This window comes from Leucopleurus acutus (assembly GCF_964270905.1).
Source record: "Leucopleurus acutus genome assembly, chromosome: 14".
NCBI classification, from domain to species: domain Eukaryota; kingdom Metazoa; phylum Chordata; class Mammalia; order Artiodactyla; family Delphinidae; genus Leucopleurus; species Leucopleurus acutus.
Window position 1 is genome coordinate 85,451,224 of NC_139156.1, and position 15,323 is coordinate 85,466,546.

General features: G+C 42.3%; 1 protein-coding gene across 1 annotated transcript in view; it reads left to right on the forward strand.

The window, feature by feature from the left end:
- Window positions 1-15,323, forward strand: part of FMN2 (formin 2) — a gene marked incomplete at both ends in the record, with an annotated part of 325,661 nt that overhangs the window by 290,259 nt on the left and 20,079 nt on the right. The window contains one exon of the mRNA XM_082854885.1: window positions 4,518-4,667. Within this exon, the coding sequence (XP_082711011.1) occupies window positions 4,518-4,667 (150 nt within the window). The remainder of the gene's footprint in view (window positions 1-4,517; window positions 4,668-15,323) is intronic.

Here is a 15,323-nt window from a genome sequence, read left to right on the forward strand (position 1 = left end):
TACATCAAGTTGATTGTGGAGATTTAATCCGCTGCTCCTGAGGCTGCTGGGAGAAATTTTTCTCTTCTTTGTTCGCACAGCTCCCGGGGTTCAGCTTTGGATTTGTCTCTGCCTCTGCGTGTAGGTCGCCTGAGGGTATCTGTTCTTTCCTCAGACAGGACGGGGCTAAAGGAGCAGCTGATTCGGGGATTTGGCTCACTCAGGCCAGGGGGAGGGAGGGGTACGGGGCAAGCCTGTGGCGGCAGAGGCCGGCGTGACGTTGCACCAGCCTGAGGTGCGCCGTGCGTTCTCCCAGGGAAGTTGTCCCTGGATCCCGGGACCCTGGCAGTGGCGGGCTGCACAGGTTCCCAGGAGGGGTGGTGTGGATAGTGACCCGTGCTCGCACACAGGCTTCTTGGTGGCGGCAGTAGCAGCCTTAGCAACTCATGCTCGTCTCTGGGGTCCGCACTGTTAGCCACGGCTCACGCCCATCTCTGGAGCTCCTTTAAGCAGCGGTCTTAATCCCCTCTCCTCGCACACCAGGAAACAAAGAGGGAAGAAAAAGTCTCCTGTCTCTTTGGCAGGTCCAGACTTTTCCCTGGACTCCCTCCTGGCTAGCCGTGGTGCACTAACCCCCTGCAGGCTGTGTTCACGCCACCAGTCCTCTCCCTGCGCTCTGACCGAAGCCCAAGCCTCAGCTCCCAGTCACGCCCACCCCGGCGGGTGAGCAGACAAGCCTCTCGGGCTGGTGAGTGCCGGTCGGTCGGCACCGATCCTCTGTGCGGGAATCTCTCCACTTTGCCCTCCGCACCCCTGTACCTGCGCTTTCCTCCGTGGCTCCGAAGCTTCCCCCCTCTGCCACCCGCAGTCTCTGCCCTTGAAGGGGCTTCCTAGTGTGTGGAAACCTTTCCTCCTTCATGGCTCCCTCCCACTGGTGCAGGTCCCCTTCCCTATTATTTTGTCTCTGATTTTTCTTTTTCCCTACCCTGGTTCGTGGGGAGTTTCTTGCCTTTTGGGAAGTCTGAGGTCTTCTGCCAGCGTTCAGTGGGTGTTCTATAGGAGCAGTTCCACGTGTAAAAGTATTTCTGATGTATCTGTGGGGAGGAAGGTGATCTCCATGTCTTACTCTTCCACCATCTTCCCTCTCCCCCAAAATGTTTGGCTTTGATGACCAGTGAGACTTACTTTCAGGAGACCCAGAAGGCTGTGGGAAATAGAGCAGTAATTTGAAAGAAGCCAGGGTCAGACCCACCTGCTGATCTTGTAGAGCTTCCTGGAGAGGCAGGAGGCAACTGGAGCTGACCCTGGGGACATAGGCAAAAGGAGTCAGATGTAGAAAGAAAAATATCATATGATTTCACTTATATGTGGAATTTAAAAACAAAACAAATGAACAACATAACAAAGAGAAGCAGAGTCATAGATACAGAGAAAAAACAGGTGGTTGCCAGAAGGGAAAGGTTGGGGGAAGAGAAAAATAGGTGAGGGAGATTAATAGGTACAAACTTAAGAGTTGCGAAATAAATGAGTCACAGGTATGAAATGTACAGTGTGGGGAATATAGTCAATAGCTATATCAATGACTATGTAATATATTTCTGTGTAACTAGACTTATGGTGGTGATCATTTTGGTATGTATAGAAATACTGAATCACTGTGTCATGTAATAGGAACTAACATAGTGTTGTCAATCAATTATACTGCGAACAAGCAAACTCAGAAAAAGAGAACCAATTTGTGGTTACCAAAGGCAGGGGGTGGGGGGATGGGAATTGGATGAGGTTAATTAAAAGGTACACATTCTAGGGAAGTAATGTACCACATGATAAATACAATTAATCCTGCTGTATCCTAAGCGTTCTCATCACAAGGAAAAAAAATTTTAATATTTCTTTAATTTTGTATCTATATGAGATGGTGGGTGTTCACTATACTTACTATGGTGTCACTTCATGATGTTTGTAAATCAAATCACTTTGCTGTACACCTTAAACAGATACAGTGCTGTGTGTCCATTATATCCCAATAAAACTAGAAGAAAGGATAAAGAAATGATTTGGACAGTTAATTTTACTGTTATTGACTTCTAATTTAATTCCATGGTGGTCAGAGTGCCTACTTTGTATGATTTCAGTTCCTTTCCCTCACCCCACATAATTATGAGACAACACCAGGACCTTTATATAAATTAAAACTGATGTCAGTATATCAGTCTCAGAGAGGGATCAAAATGGCAGAGTAGGAGGACATGGAGCTCACCTCCCTACACAAACACATCCAAAATACATCTACAAGTGGAACAAAACTACTATACATAAATAGATTAGCAACAAGAACCTATAAGTTCCCTGCATAGCACTGGGAACTATATTCAATATTTTATAATAACCTATAATGGAAAAGAATCTGAAAAAAATAACTGAATCACTATGATGTAAGCCTGAAACTAGCACAATACTATACTTAAACTATACTTCAATTAAATACATACACACACACGCGTGTATGTGTGTGTGTGTGTGTGTGTGTCTTGGGGCCAGCAGGCAGCACCACAGTGGGGTGACCACCTTACCTGTTGTCCCTACTCATTGACACAGTTTCTCTTACTTTACTCAGAAGGCAGTTTGCAGTAGCTCCTGCCAAAAGAGTTCCTCTCACTTTCAGTGTTAAGTGTATTGTTTCTGGGTAAGATGTTAATATTAGGAGAAGGTGAGTGGAGGCCATACTTGAACTCTATCTTTTCAACTTTTCTGTAAATCTGAAGTTAATACAAAGTAAGGCCATGAAATAGGTGATCATTACCTCAGCTGTCTCCTATAATTGAGAGTTTCATAAAGGGAAAATGGAAATAATACATTTAATTCAGTTTGCATTGGTTTAACCTAAAGGAGTAAAAGAAAAGCTCTGTTAATAATTTCTCATTCTTAAGTTCAAGTAAACAGGACAGTAATGGTTCCATTATTTTAGGACATGAGAATGAAAATTGCTAAAAGTTGTAGGTTTAGATCAGAGACTCTTGCAAGAAAGTAGTGAAGGTGGCCTATGAAGCCAGATTTCAAAACAAGTGAGGACAGAGGAGCATTGAATTGTAAAGCAACTGTATATAAATCATGGTGTCTTTCAGTGAGTCTGCATGGATGAGAGAATATTTGTAGTTGCAGAAATCTTCATATGCTCTTAGGATCAGAAGGAAAACCTAGTAATAAGAGATTTCGGATGCTGGAAATAGGAGACAATGGATTTGATACTTGCCTAAAGGAAGTAGGGGTAGGTAGATTAAAGACCATACAGGTGAGGAACTTGGCTGTGATTTAGAGATGGTAAACAAAATGTACAGTGATCATCATGCACTCATCACCCAGCGGTTCCTGACTTGGTTTCATCTACACCCCTGCCCACTTGCCGCCTCCCATATTGTTTGTGAAGCAAATCCTCAACAGGTATAATTTCATCCATATATATTTTAATATGTATCGCTAAAAAATCCCCTTTAAAAAATAACAAGCACCAGTTTTACCACTAAAAATAATAATAATCCCTAATGTCACCAAATACCCAGTCTCTGTTCGAAAGTCCAATTAGTTCATATATGTAAGAAATGATTTTATTTTCTTACAGTTTGTTTGAAGCAATATATAAAGAAGTTCAAACCATTATATTATAATCAGACAATATCTCTTAAGTCTTTATAATAGACTTTTTTTTCCCTTTACATTTATGTATTGAAGAATCTAGATCATTTGTCCTTGACTTAGTTCTGGCTGTTATAAGAAAATACCATAGACTGGGTGGCCTAAACAGTGAACATTTACTTCTCACAGTTCTGGAGGCTGGGAGGTCCAGGTCAAGGTGCAGCATAAATCTACCACTTACTAGTTGTATGTTCTTTGTCAAATAACCCCTTGAAACCCTTCTGAGTGTCATGTAGTTGTAATATGAAGCAGCCTCGATGGCACCTTCTGGAGATGGGCACTGCCACCCACTGTCACGATGCTGGCCGCCCTGCTGGTACCCACTCATTGGTGCTGCCATGATCTCCAGTGGGAGCCTTTGTCAGTATCTCCCGGGGCTGTTGCTTTTTTTTCCCATCAGCAATGTAGGAAGCCCATAGTATAGAAGCAGTATAATACACATATAGAGACATATTAGTTTGGGGACAAAGAGCCGATATTTCATTTGTTTAGAGCCTAGAAGGAAAGTATAGACCCAGCACTTCCCTTATGTCCCAACTTGATTACAGGTTCCTTTCTGAAATAGGTTGGACACATAGTGATTAATTTTGAAAATGGTTGGACCAGGGATAGCTACCAGTATATGGAGGACTCTTGTCAGCTGCTAACATCTGAGTCCAAAAACCCTAACATGAAACCTTAAGAGAACTACTGTTGGTGCCTGAGGAGTTGAGTCCTCTTGGTAATAATAACTGCATGAATGAACTCAGCATTTGGATGGGGAAAGAATATCCCATGTTGGAAAGTAATCATAGCTTTTATACGTGTGTGTGTGTGTTTGTGTGTGTGTGTGCATGCTTTGACAGCTTTTTGGAGACTACAGCCTATTTCTTCATGAGACCAAAAATTGGAGAGAAGGAAGTGTCCCCAAATGTTTTCTTCAGTATCTGGCATGAATTCAGCTCCGACTTTAAAGACTTTTGGAAGAAAGAAAACAAACTTATTCTACAAGAGAGGTAGGTGTTTTTCATGTACACAGTGGCATTTTGAAACATGTTTTCTCGGGTGTGGCCAATTAGGGATTGCCAACTTTTATAGCCTGAATGACAAATTAGGTTCTAACTCTGGGTCTCCAGTCTGAGAGGGTGCTGAGATCGGACAGTATTTGCAGCCTGAGTAAGAAAAGTCAGCACAACGGCTGTGATGCTACAAAGGGCAGCTAGAGTGATGGTTTGCCAGGACCACCTTCTGGTAAAACAGCTTCTGTGATGAGGACGCCACACAGAAGCAAACAAGGTAAGAACAGGAGTGAAAGAACACTGCCGAGATGACAAACCCACTCACTTCAAAAGACCATAAGGTAAGACGAATCAGTTTGGTTTTATTTTCGCTCAATTCATGAGATACTGTCAAAATTTCACCATTCATATCACAATTTCTCCCAGGTGTCACCAAGAAACTGATGATCAGTATTTTTTAAAAGATCTTTCAAGAATCTTATCAGATCATATCACGTTTCCTAAAGTAAATTCTTTCAGGAATGAAGGGAAGTTTCTCTTCTTAAGTACATGAAATAGAGTCTCTGTCACTTGATTATGAAGGTCACGGGGTGTCCTGTTACCAAGTCAGGAAGCAGGCTGGCCCATGCACGGCAGCATCCCGAAGTAGCTGGATCTGGAAGGAGAAGGAAAAAGGAAAAGGAAACCAAACCCTAATCCTGAACCAGTTGGTGTGCTTTCCAACATCCTGGCCCTAACAAGGACTTTGCTTTAGAAATCTTACCTCCTAAGGGACTTTATTCATCAGAGCACAAAATTCCACAGTTTTCTGCTTATCATCTTCATTTTGGTCTTGCTTACATACAAAACCACGCTCGCCTGCCTAGTCTTCATCTGTAAGTAGATTCTCATCCATCCTTAAATCAGGTGAAGTTAATTGTGGACACGTCCTGAGCATGTGGACTGTGCCTGGCTTGTGCTCACTCACAGAATTACCTACCTAGAACCCAGGCTCCATCAGAGAAGGGAGTCTGCTTCAGCGAACAATGGATGCAAAAAGAGAGCAGTCTGAGCAGAAGGAAAACACTGAGCTTACTCTAAACACGTCACCAGGAGTTAACATAAAAGATGAGATGTTAGAAGTCCATGCGGGTGAGACAGGAGGGAGAATCGTGTAAACACGGGCACATTTGGACCACCGTTCATTTCTTTCAGACTTAGCTGTATGTTTCCAGTTTTTCACCCAGCAAGGCTTGCTCAGTTTGGACAACGGTGAGGAGGAAACTGGTTTTAACGTCAGCATGTCACAGACAACCTCCCTTCCTGACGCCACTACTCCCCACGTGCCTTCTTCAGCTCTGATCTAAGCCTGGGCCCCTACAGGGACTGGGGCTCGTTCACACTCAGGAACAAAATGGAAAGATCAGTGTTTCACTTTGCGAGGGAGCTGAGACAATCCTGATGAGAGTGGACATGGTGGGATATAGGCATGGACAGGGCAGGAGTGAGGAGACTGGTGTTGGGGGTCAGCTGCCCTGAGGGCACATGATGAGGAAGTGAATTGCATCAGAGGCCGCAGGCCCTGTGGAGGTGGCTCTGGAGGTCCTGGCGCAAGATGGCAGGGGGACTGTCATTTGAGCTCCCATTACCGCATGGCTTGTAGGGAAGCTGCTGAGAGGCCCCCGTGGAGGTGATGTCGGGAAGGACCAGCCATTTGCAGCCTGTGCTCTCTGAGATAGAGTTGTGTTACCAGGCAACACTATGGTTAACAGTCCACTGTTTATGACAGTTGATGCATTGGACATGCCCACTGAATATCGCATAAAATCAACCCAATCCTTTTTTTATACTTCATCCTTTGCTAAAAAAAAATTACGATGGGCTTTTTGAGTCACCCTTGGTGACTTCACTTTCAACTTGGCAGTGCTGTGAACTGGCATGTGACAGGTGCTCTCCACTGCACACTTCTCATTTTCCTAAATCATTTGCTTTTAATGAAAGGCTAAGGAAGAACATGTGGCAGGTGAGAGAGCATCTTTGCCCTCTGACCTCCAAACTATATTACGTCTCTTGGCAAAGAGACTGGTTTGAAAAGTAAGACTGTTGGTCTGAATTGTTTGTAGCAAAATTTTGTCCCTTTCCTTAGTGGAAAACCAGCCACAAAATTTCAAGGAAACAGTGCGAAATAAAAACGGCGGGCCTGTTATTCAAAAAGTATTAAAGATTTCAAGACAGCAAACTGTTAAACCAAGTGCAGAGCCCTGAGAGGGGGCCCTGTGTGCTGCACAAATGCCCACCCTTGAAGGCAGCCTTGCCCTGGTGTAAGCTTGCTGGCACGTGCTCTGCAGTTAGGTGAAAGGGTGTTTCAGGAATGCTCCGATGCCCCCAGACATGTACAGGACACAGGGTGCAGCCAGTGGAAGTGTTAAACCCCTGACACACCGATGTCAGTGTGAGCAAGGCTTCAAGTGACATGTGCTTCAGATGGGATGCTCTCCCCAACCTGAGTGTTCCCTCCTCTTCTCCTGTGATATGTACTGGCTGCATATTTTCATAGTCCTGTACTGCTCTTACTTTATACCATGACTTCTTCCATGTTTGCATTTGTCTTTGTTTCTCGGACATGGTGTTTTGTGTCTTCTTTTTCAGTGTCGCTCTCAGGGCCTCTAGGCCACAGTGCCCCCTTTTGGTGTTTCCATACATATTTGCTGATTTGACTTGTCACATTGTATTTGACGCAGACACGGAAATAAGAACTTACTCTAGTAAAGTAATGAATGTGTTTTCTTAGGTAATTTAAGTTTGCCACTGGAGGTAAAAAAAAAACCCACTCCAAACACTGGAAGCAAAAAGAGAGACTTTGTTTAGACGGTCAAACCACAGAAGAGCAGGATGGAAGGTGGCTGTGGGTGCCTGAGTGTGAAAATCCTAACTAACCACAGCTGTGCAGGGCAGGTTGAGGGGGCTGTTAGTCAGGTGTGTCTCTACCTGCCGCCCTCCACCTGTCTTTTAAATGGCCCCTCCTCCTCCTCTCCTCTCTTTCCTCCTCTCTTTATCTCTCTCGTCCTCACTCTCTCACCCTCTCTCCCCTTCCAGCACCCTCCCTCCCACCTGCTCTGTACTCCAGCCTAACTTCCAGGCTGTTTCTTTATGAGTGGACCCCTGGCCATCAGTCCAGCCATGGCTCACATTCTCCTAACTCAGGAGGAGAGGGCATTCTCTACCCTGTAGATTAATTCCAGGGAGGAACTCCAGAGGAGTCGTGTTCATCTTTGGATCAGCCACAGTGGCCAGAGGCATGGATACTGTGGTTGGTTCAGTGGTTCACAGACACAGTCCTGCAGCCAGAGGGGAGTGTTGCCATGGTCAACAGTCTCGTTCTCAGCACTGTCACTGGAGTTAGGGAGAGCAGTTGCCCAAAGAAAGTAAATAAAATCTACTAGCCCTAATTTATTAAGCCTTTAAAGGTAACCTGTGTAACTAGCAGAATGCCCTAGCATAGTAGAAATAACCCAAAAGGTGGTTTAATGGTGTGGTTGAAGTTTTCTTTTCTGTTCAAGTTTTCCTTGCTCTAATTTGGAAACTATACATTGAATAATATGTTTAAGGTTGTAAATACTCTATAAAATGTCCTCATCCCATTCTTTCTAATTGGTGGTTGAGTACAGGGTGGTAGTAACATATTTTCTGACTTTTCCTAATGACTCGCATGAGTTAGTAGATGTATTTCTTGAAATGGTGAACTTCTAGTCTATGGTGAAAAGGTCTGCTGTCCTTCTCATTGATGTGGTGTGGAAAACATGAGCATTTGAGTTAGCTCTCCCTCTTGCCCACTTGAGTCTTAGGAAGGCATGCTTTCTTTTTTTTAAAAGAGTTTTTTGATGTGGACCATTTTTAAAGTCTTTATTGAATTTGTTACAGTATTGCTTCTGTTTTGTGTTTTGGTTTTTTGGCCACAAGGCATGTGGGAAGCTTAGCTGCCCCACAAGGGATGGAACACGCAGCCCCTGAATTGGAAGGTGAAGTCTTAACCACTGGACTGCCAAGGAAGTCCCAAGGCATGGTTTCAAAGTCAGCAAAATGGAGACAGTAATACCTGTTTTGCAGTGAGACTGTGTAACTAAATGAGGTTATATATTAGAGTATGTAGCACAGTGTCTCCATGCTAGATGCTCAGTGGCTGTTTCTCCATCATTTAATATAAAGTCCTGATCATGACAACACACAAGGTCATGTGACATTCTGGTAAGGCGTGTTAAGAACACGTCTGTATGAGACCTGAACCAAGATGCTGGAGTAGAAGGATGTGCTCTCACTCCCTCTTGTGAGAACACCAGAATCACAACTAGCTGCTGGACAATCATCGATAGGAAGACACTGGAACTCATGAAAAATGATACACCACATCCAAAGATACAGGAGAAGCCACAATGAGATGGTAGGAGGGGTGCAATCACAGTAAAATCAAATTCCATAACTGCTGGGTGAGTGACTCAGAGACTGGAGAACACTTATACCACAGAAGTCCATCCACTGGAGTGAAGGTTCTGAGCCCCACATCAGGCTTCCCAAGCTGGGAGTCCGGCAATGGGAGGAGAAATCCCTAGAGAATCAGACTTTGAAGTCTAGTGGGATTTGATTGCAGGACTTCGACAGGACTGGGGGAAACAGAGACTCCACTCTTGGGGGTCACACACAAAGTAGTGTGAGCATCGGGACCCAGGGGAAGGAGCAGTGACCCCAGGGGAGACTGAACCAGACCTACCTGCTGGTGTTAGAGGGTCTCCTGCAGAGGCGGGGGATGGCTGTGGCTTACCGCGGGGACAGGGACACTGGCAGCAGAATTTCTGGGAAGTACTCCTTGGTGTGAGCCCTCCCAGAGTCTGCCTTTAGCCCCACCAAAGAGTCCAGGTAGGCTTCAGTGTTGGATTGCCTCAGGCCAAACAACGAACAGGGAGGGAACCCAGCCTCACCCATCAGCAGTCAAGCAGATTAAAGTTTTACTGAGCTCTGCCCATCAGAGCAACAGTCAGCTCTACCTACCAGCAGTCCCTCCCATCAGGAAACTTGCACAACCCTCTTAGATAGCCTCATCCACCAGAGGGCAGACAGCAGAAGCAAGAAGAACTACAATCCTGCAGCCTATGGAACAAAAACCACATTCACAGAAAGATAGACAAGATGAAAAGGCAGAGGGCTATGTACCAGATGAAGGAACAAGATAAAACCCCAGATAAACAACTAACTGAAGTGGAGATAGGCAACCTTCCAGAAAAAGAATTCAGAATAATGATAGTGAAGATGATCCAGGATCTCGGAAAAAGAATGGAGGCAAAGATCGAGAAGATGCAAGAAATGTTTAACAAAGACCTAGAAGAATGAAAGAACAAACAGAGATGAACAATACAGTAACTGAAATGAAAACTACACTAGAAGGAATCAATAACAGAATAACTGAGGCAGAAAAATGGGTAAGTGACCTGGAAGAGAGAATGCTGGAATGCACTGCTGCTGAACAGAATAAAGAAAAAAGAATGAAAATAAATGAACACAGCCTAAGAGACCTCTGGGAAATTATTAAACACAACAACATTCACATTATAAGGGCCCCATAAGGGGAAGAGAGAGAGAAAGGACCCGAGAAAATATTTGAAGAGATTATAGTCGAAAACTTCCCTAACATGGGATAGGAAATAGCCACCCAAGTCCAGCAAGCGCAGCGAGTCCCATACAGGATAAATCCAAGGAGGAACACGCCGGGACACATAGTAATCGAATTGACAAAAATTAAAGACAAAGAAAAATTATTGAAAGCAGCAAGGGAAAAATGACAAATAACATACAAGGGAACTCCCATAAGGTTAACAGCTGATTTCTCAGCAGAAACTCTACAAGCCAGATGGGAGTGGCATGATGTACTTAAAGTGATGAAAGGGAAGAACCTACAAACAAGATTATGCTACCCAGCAAGGATCTCATTCAGATTTGAAGGATAAATCAAAAGCTTTACAGACAAGCAAAAGTTAAGAGAATTCAGCACTACCAAACTAGCTCTACAACAAAAGCTAAAGGAATTTCTCTAAGTGGGAAACGCAAGAGAAGAAAAGGACCTACAAAAACAAACCCAATGGGCTTCCCTGGTGGCGCAGCAGTTGAAAGTCTGCCTGCCGATGCAGGGAACACGGGTTTGTGCCATGGTCTGGGAAGATCCCACATGCCATGGAGCGGCTAGGCCCATGAGCCATGGCCACTGAGCCTGCACATCTGGAGGCTGTGCTCTGCAACGGGAGAGGCCACAACAGTGAGAGGCCTGCATAACAAAAAAAAACCAAACAAACAATTAAGAAAATGGTCATAGGAACATATATATCGATAATTACCTTAAAGGTGAATGGAATAAATACTCCAACCAAAAGACACAGGCTTGCTGAATGGATACAAAAACAAGACCAATATATATGCTGTCTACAAGAGACCCACGTCAGACCTAGGGACACATACAGACTGAAAGTGAGGAGATGCAAAAAGATAGTCCATGCAAATGGAAATGAAAAGAAAGCTGGAGTAGCAATACTCATATCAGATAAAATAGACTTTAAAAGAAAGAATGTTACAAGAAACAAGGAAGGACACTACATAATGATTGAGGGATCAATCCAAGAAGAAGATATAACAATTATAAATATATATGCACCCAACATAGGAGCACCTCAATCCATAAGGCACCTGCTAACAGCTATAAAAGAGGAAATCGACAGTAACACAATAATAGTTTGGGACTTTAACACCTCACTTACACCAATGGACAGATCATCCAAAATGAAAATAAATAAGGAAAGAGAAGCTTTAAATGACACAGTAGACCGGATAGATTTAATTGATATTTACAGGACATTCCATCCAAAAACAGCAGATTACACTCTCTTCTCAAGTGTGCATGGAACACTCTTCAGGATAGATCACATCTTGGGTCCCAAATCAAGCCTCAGTAAATTTAAGAAAATTGAAATCATATCAAGCATCTTTTCTGACCACAACACTATGAGATTAGAAATGAATTTCAGGGGAAAAAACATAAAAAACACAAACACATGGAGGCTAAACAATACGTTACTAAATAACGAGATCACTGAAGAAATCAAAGAGGAAGTCAAAAGATACCTAGGGACAAATGACAATGAAAACACGATGATCCAAAACCTATGGGATGCGGCAAAAGCAGCTCTGAGAGGGAAGTTTATACGTTTACAAGCCTACCTAAAGAAACAGGAAAAATAAGTGAAATAGAAACAAAGAAAACAATAGCAAAGATCAATAAAACTAAAAGATAGTTCTTTGAAAAGATAAACAAAATTGTTAAACCATTAGCCAGACTCATCAAGAAACAGAGGGAGAGGACGCAAATCAATTCAATTAGAAATGAAAAACAGAAGTTACAACAGACACCGCAGAAATACAAAGCATCCTAAGAGACTACTACAAGCAACTCTATGCCAATAAAATGGACAAACTGGAAGAAGTGGACAGATTCTTAGAAAGGGATAACCTTCCAAGACTGAACCAGGAAGAAATACAAAATATGAACAGACCAACCACAAGTAATGAAATTGAAACTGTTATTAAAAATCTTCCACAAAACAAAAGTCCAGGACCAGAAGGTTTCACAGGTGAATTCTATCAAACATTTAGAGAAGAGCTAACACCCATCCTTCTCAAACTCTTCCAAAAAAATTGCAGAGGACGAAGCACTCCCAAACTCATTCTATGAGCCCACCATCATCCTGATACCAAAACCAGACAAAGATACTACAAAAAAAGAAAATTAATGACCAATATCACTGATGAATATAGCTGCAAAAATCCTCAACAAAATACTAGCAAATAGAATCCAACAACACATTAAAAGGATCATTCACCACAATCAAGTGGGATTTATCACAGGGATGCAAGGATTCTTTAATATATGCAAATCAATCAATGTGATACACCATATTAACAAATTGAAGAATAAAAACCACATGATCATCTCAATAGATGCAGAAAAAGCTTTTGACAGAATTCAACACCCATTCATGATAAAAACTCTCCAGAAATTGGGCATAGAGGGAACCTACCTCAACATAATAAAGGCCATATACGAGAAACACACAGCAAACATCATTCTCAATGGTGGAAAACTGAAAGCATTTCCTCTAAGATCAGGAAAAAGACAAGGATGTCCATTCTCACCACTATTATTCAACATAGCTTTGGAAGACCCAGCCACAGCAGTCAGAGGAGAAAAAGAAATAAAATGAATACAAATTGGAAAAGAAGAAATAAAAGTGTCACTGTTTGCAGGTGACATGATACTATACATAAAGAATCCTAAAGATGCCACCAGAAAACTACTAGAGCTAATCAATGAATTTGATAAAGTTGCAGGATACAAAATTAATGCACAGAAGTCTCTTGCATTCCTATACACTAATGATGCAAAATCTGAAAGAGAAATTAAGGAAACACTCCCATTTACCATTGCAAGAAAAAGAATAAAATACCTAGGAATAAACCTACCTAGGGAGACAAAAGACCTGTATGCAGAAAATTATAAGACACTGGTGAAAGAAATTAAAGATGATAGCAACAGATGGAGATATATACCATGTTTTTGGATTGGAAGAGTCAATATTGTGAAAATGACTATACTACCCAAAGCAATCTACAGATTCAATGCAACCCCTATCAAATTACCAATGGCATTTTTTACAGAACTAGAACAAAAAGTCTTAAAATTTGTATGGAGACACAAAAGACCCCGAATAGCCAAAGCAGTCTTGAGGGAAAAAAAACGGAGCTGGAGGAATCAGGCTCCCTGACTTCAGACTATACTACAAATCTACAGTAATCAAGACAATATGGTACTGGCACAAAAACAGAAACATAGATCAATGGAACAAGATAGAAAGCCCAGTGGTAAGCCCACACACCTATGGTCAACTAATCTATGAGAAAGGAGGCAAGGATATACAATGGAGAAAAGACTGTCTCTTCCATAAGTGGTGCTGGGAAAACTGGACAGCTACATGTAAAAGGACGAAATTAGAACACTCCCTAACACCATACACAAAAATGAACTCAAAATGGGTTAGAGACCTAAATGTAAGGCCAGACACTATAAAACTCTTAGAGGAAAACATAGGAAGCACACTCTTTGACATAAATCACAGCAGGATCTTTTTTGATCCACCTCCTAGAGTAATGGAAATAAAAACAAAAATAAACAAATGGCACCTAATGAAACTTCAAAGCTTTTGCACAGCAAAGGAAACCATAAAGAAGACGAAAAGACGACCCTCAGAATGGGAGAAAATATTTGCAAACAAATCAATGGACAAAGGATTAATCTCCAAAATATATAAACAGCTCATGCAGCTCAATATTAAAAAAACAGACAACCCAATCCAAAAATGGGCAGAAGACCTAAATAGACATTTCTCCAAAGAAGACATACAGATAGCCAAGAATCACATGAAAAGCTGCTCAACATCACTAATTATTAGAGAAATGCAAATCAAAACTACAATGAGGTATCACCTCACACCAGTTAGAATGGGATTATCAAAAAATCTATAGACAACAAATGCTGGAGAGGGTGTGGAGAAAAGGGAACCCTCCTGCACTGTTGGTGGGAATGTAAATTGATACAGCCACTATGGAGAACAGTATGGAGGTTCCTTAAAAAACTAAAAATAGAATTATCATATGATCTAGCAATCCCAGTACGGGGCATATACCCAGAGAAAACCATAATTCAAGAAGACACATGCACCCCAGTATGCATTGCAGCACTATTTATAATAGCCAGGTCATGGAAGCATCCTAAATGCCCATCGACAGACAAATGGATAAGGAAGATGTGGTAAATATATACAATGGAATATTACTCAGCCATAAAAAGGAACGTAATTGGGTCATTTGTTGAGACGTGGATGGATCTAAAGACTGTCATACAGAGTGAAGTAAGGTAGAAAAAGAAAAACAAATATCATATATTAACGCATGTATGTGGAACCTAGAAAAATGGTACAGATGAACTGGTTTGCAGGGAAGAAGTTGAGACACAGATGTAGAGAACAAACCTATGGACAGCAAGGGGAAAGCTGCGGGGGGCGGGGGGTGGTCGTGTGATGAATTGGGCCATTGGGATTGACATGTATACACTGATGCGTATAAAATATATGACTAAAAAAAATCACATCTGTAAATACAAGGCATTATTGTGACTCAGTTGCTTTCTTCGTTGGTAAAATGTCTTGATTCTGAGTCCAAGTTGAGCTTTTGTTTGACAGCGTTCATGTGACCTATCACTTCTTATTTACATTATGCTCTACTCCTGTTTTGATGCTTCAGACAGCTGACCCATTGGTTTTGTCGTGAGTCCGAAAAAATATTTCTTCATATACTTGCAACTAGGCTTGTACACTTGTTAATAAGAAATTCTTCTTCAAAGAAATTTGGACTAGTTATTGCTGAGCAACACAAAACATATGAAAAATAACTTTAAAAAAATGTCAGCTCGACTCTGTCCAGAATATGGGGACAAACTGACGTGAACGGTGCCCAGCCTCTCCCCAAGGCCTCACAGAGCGCAGTGTCCATGCATGAGGACCCAGGTGACCCATGTCTTATCTC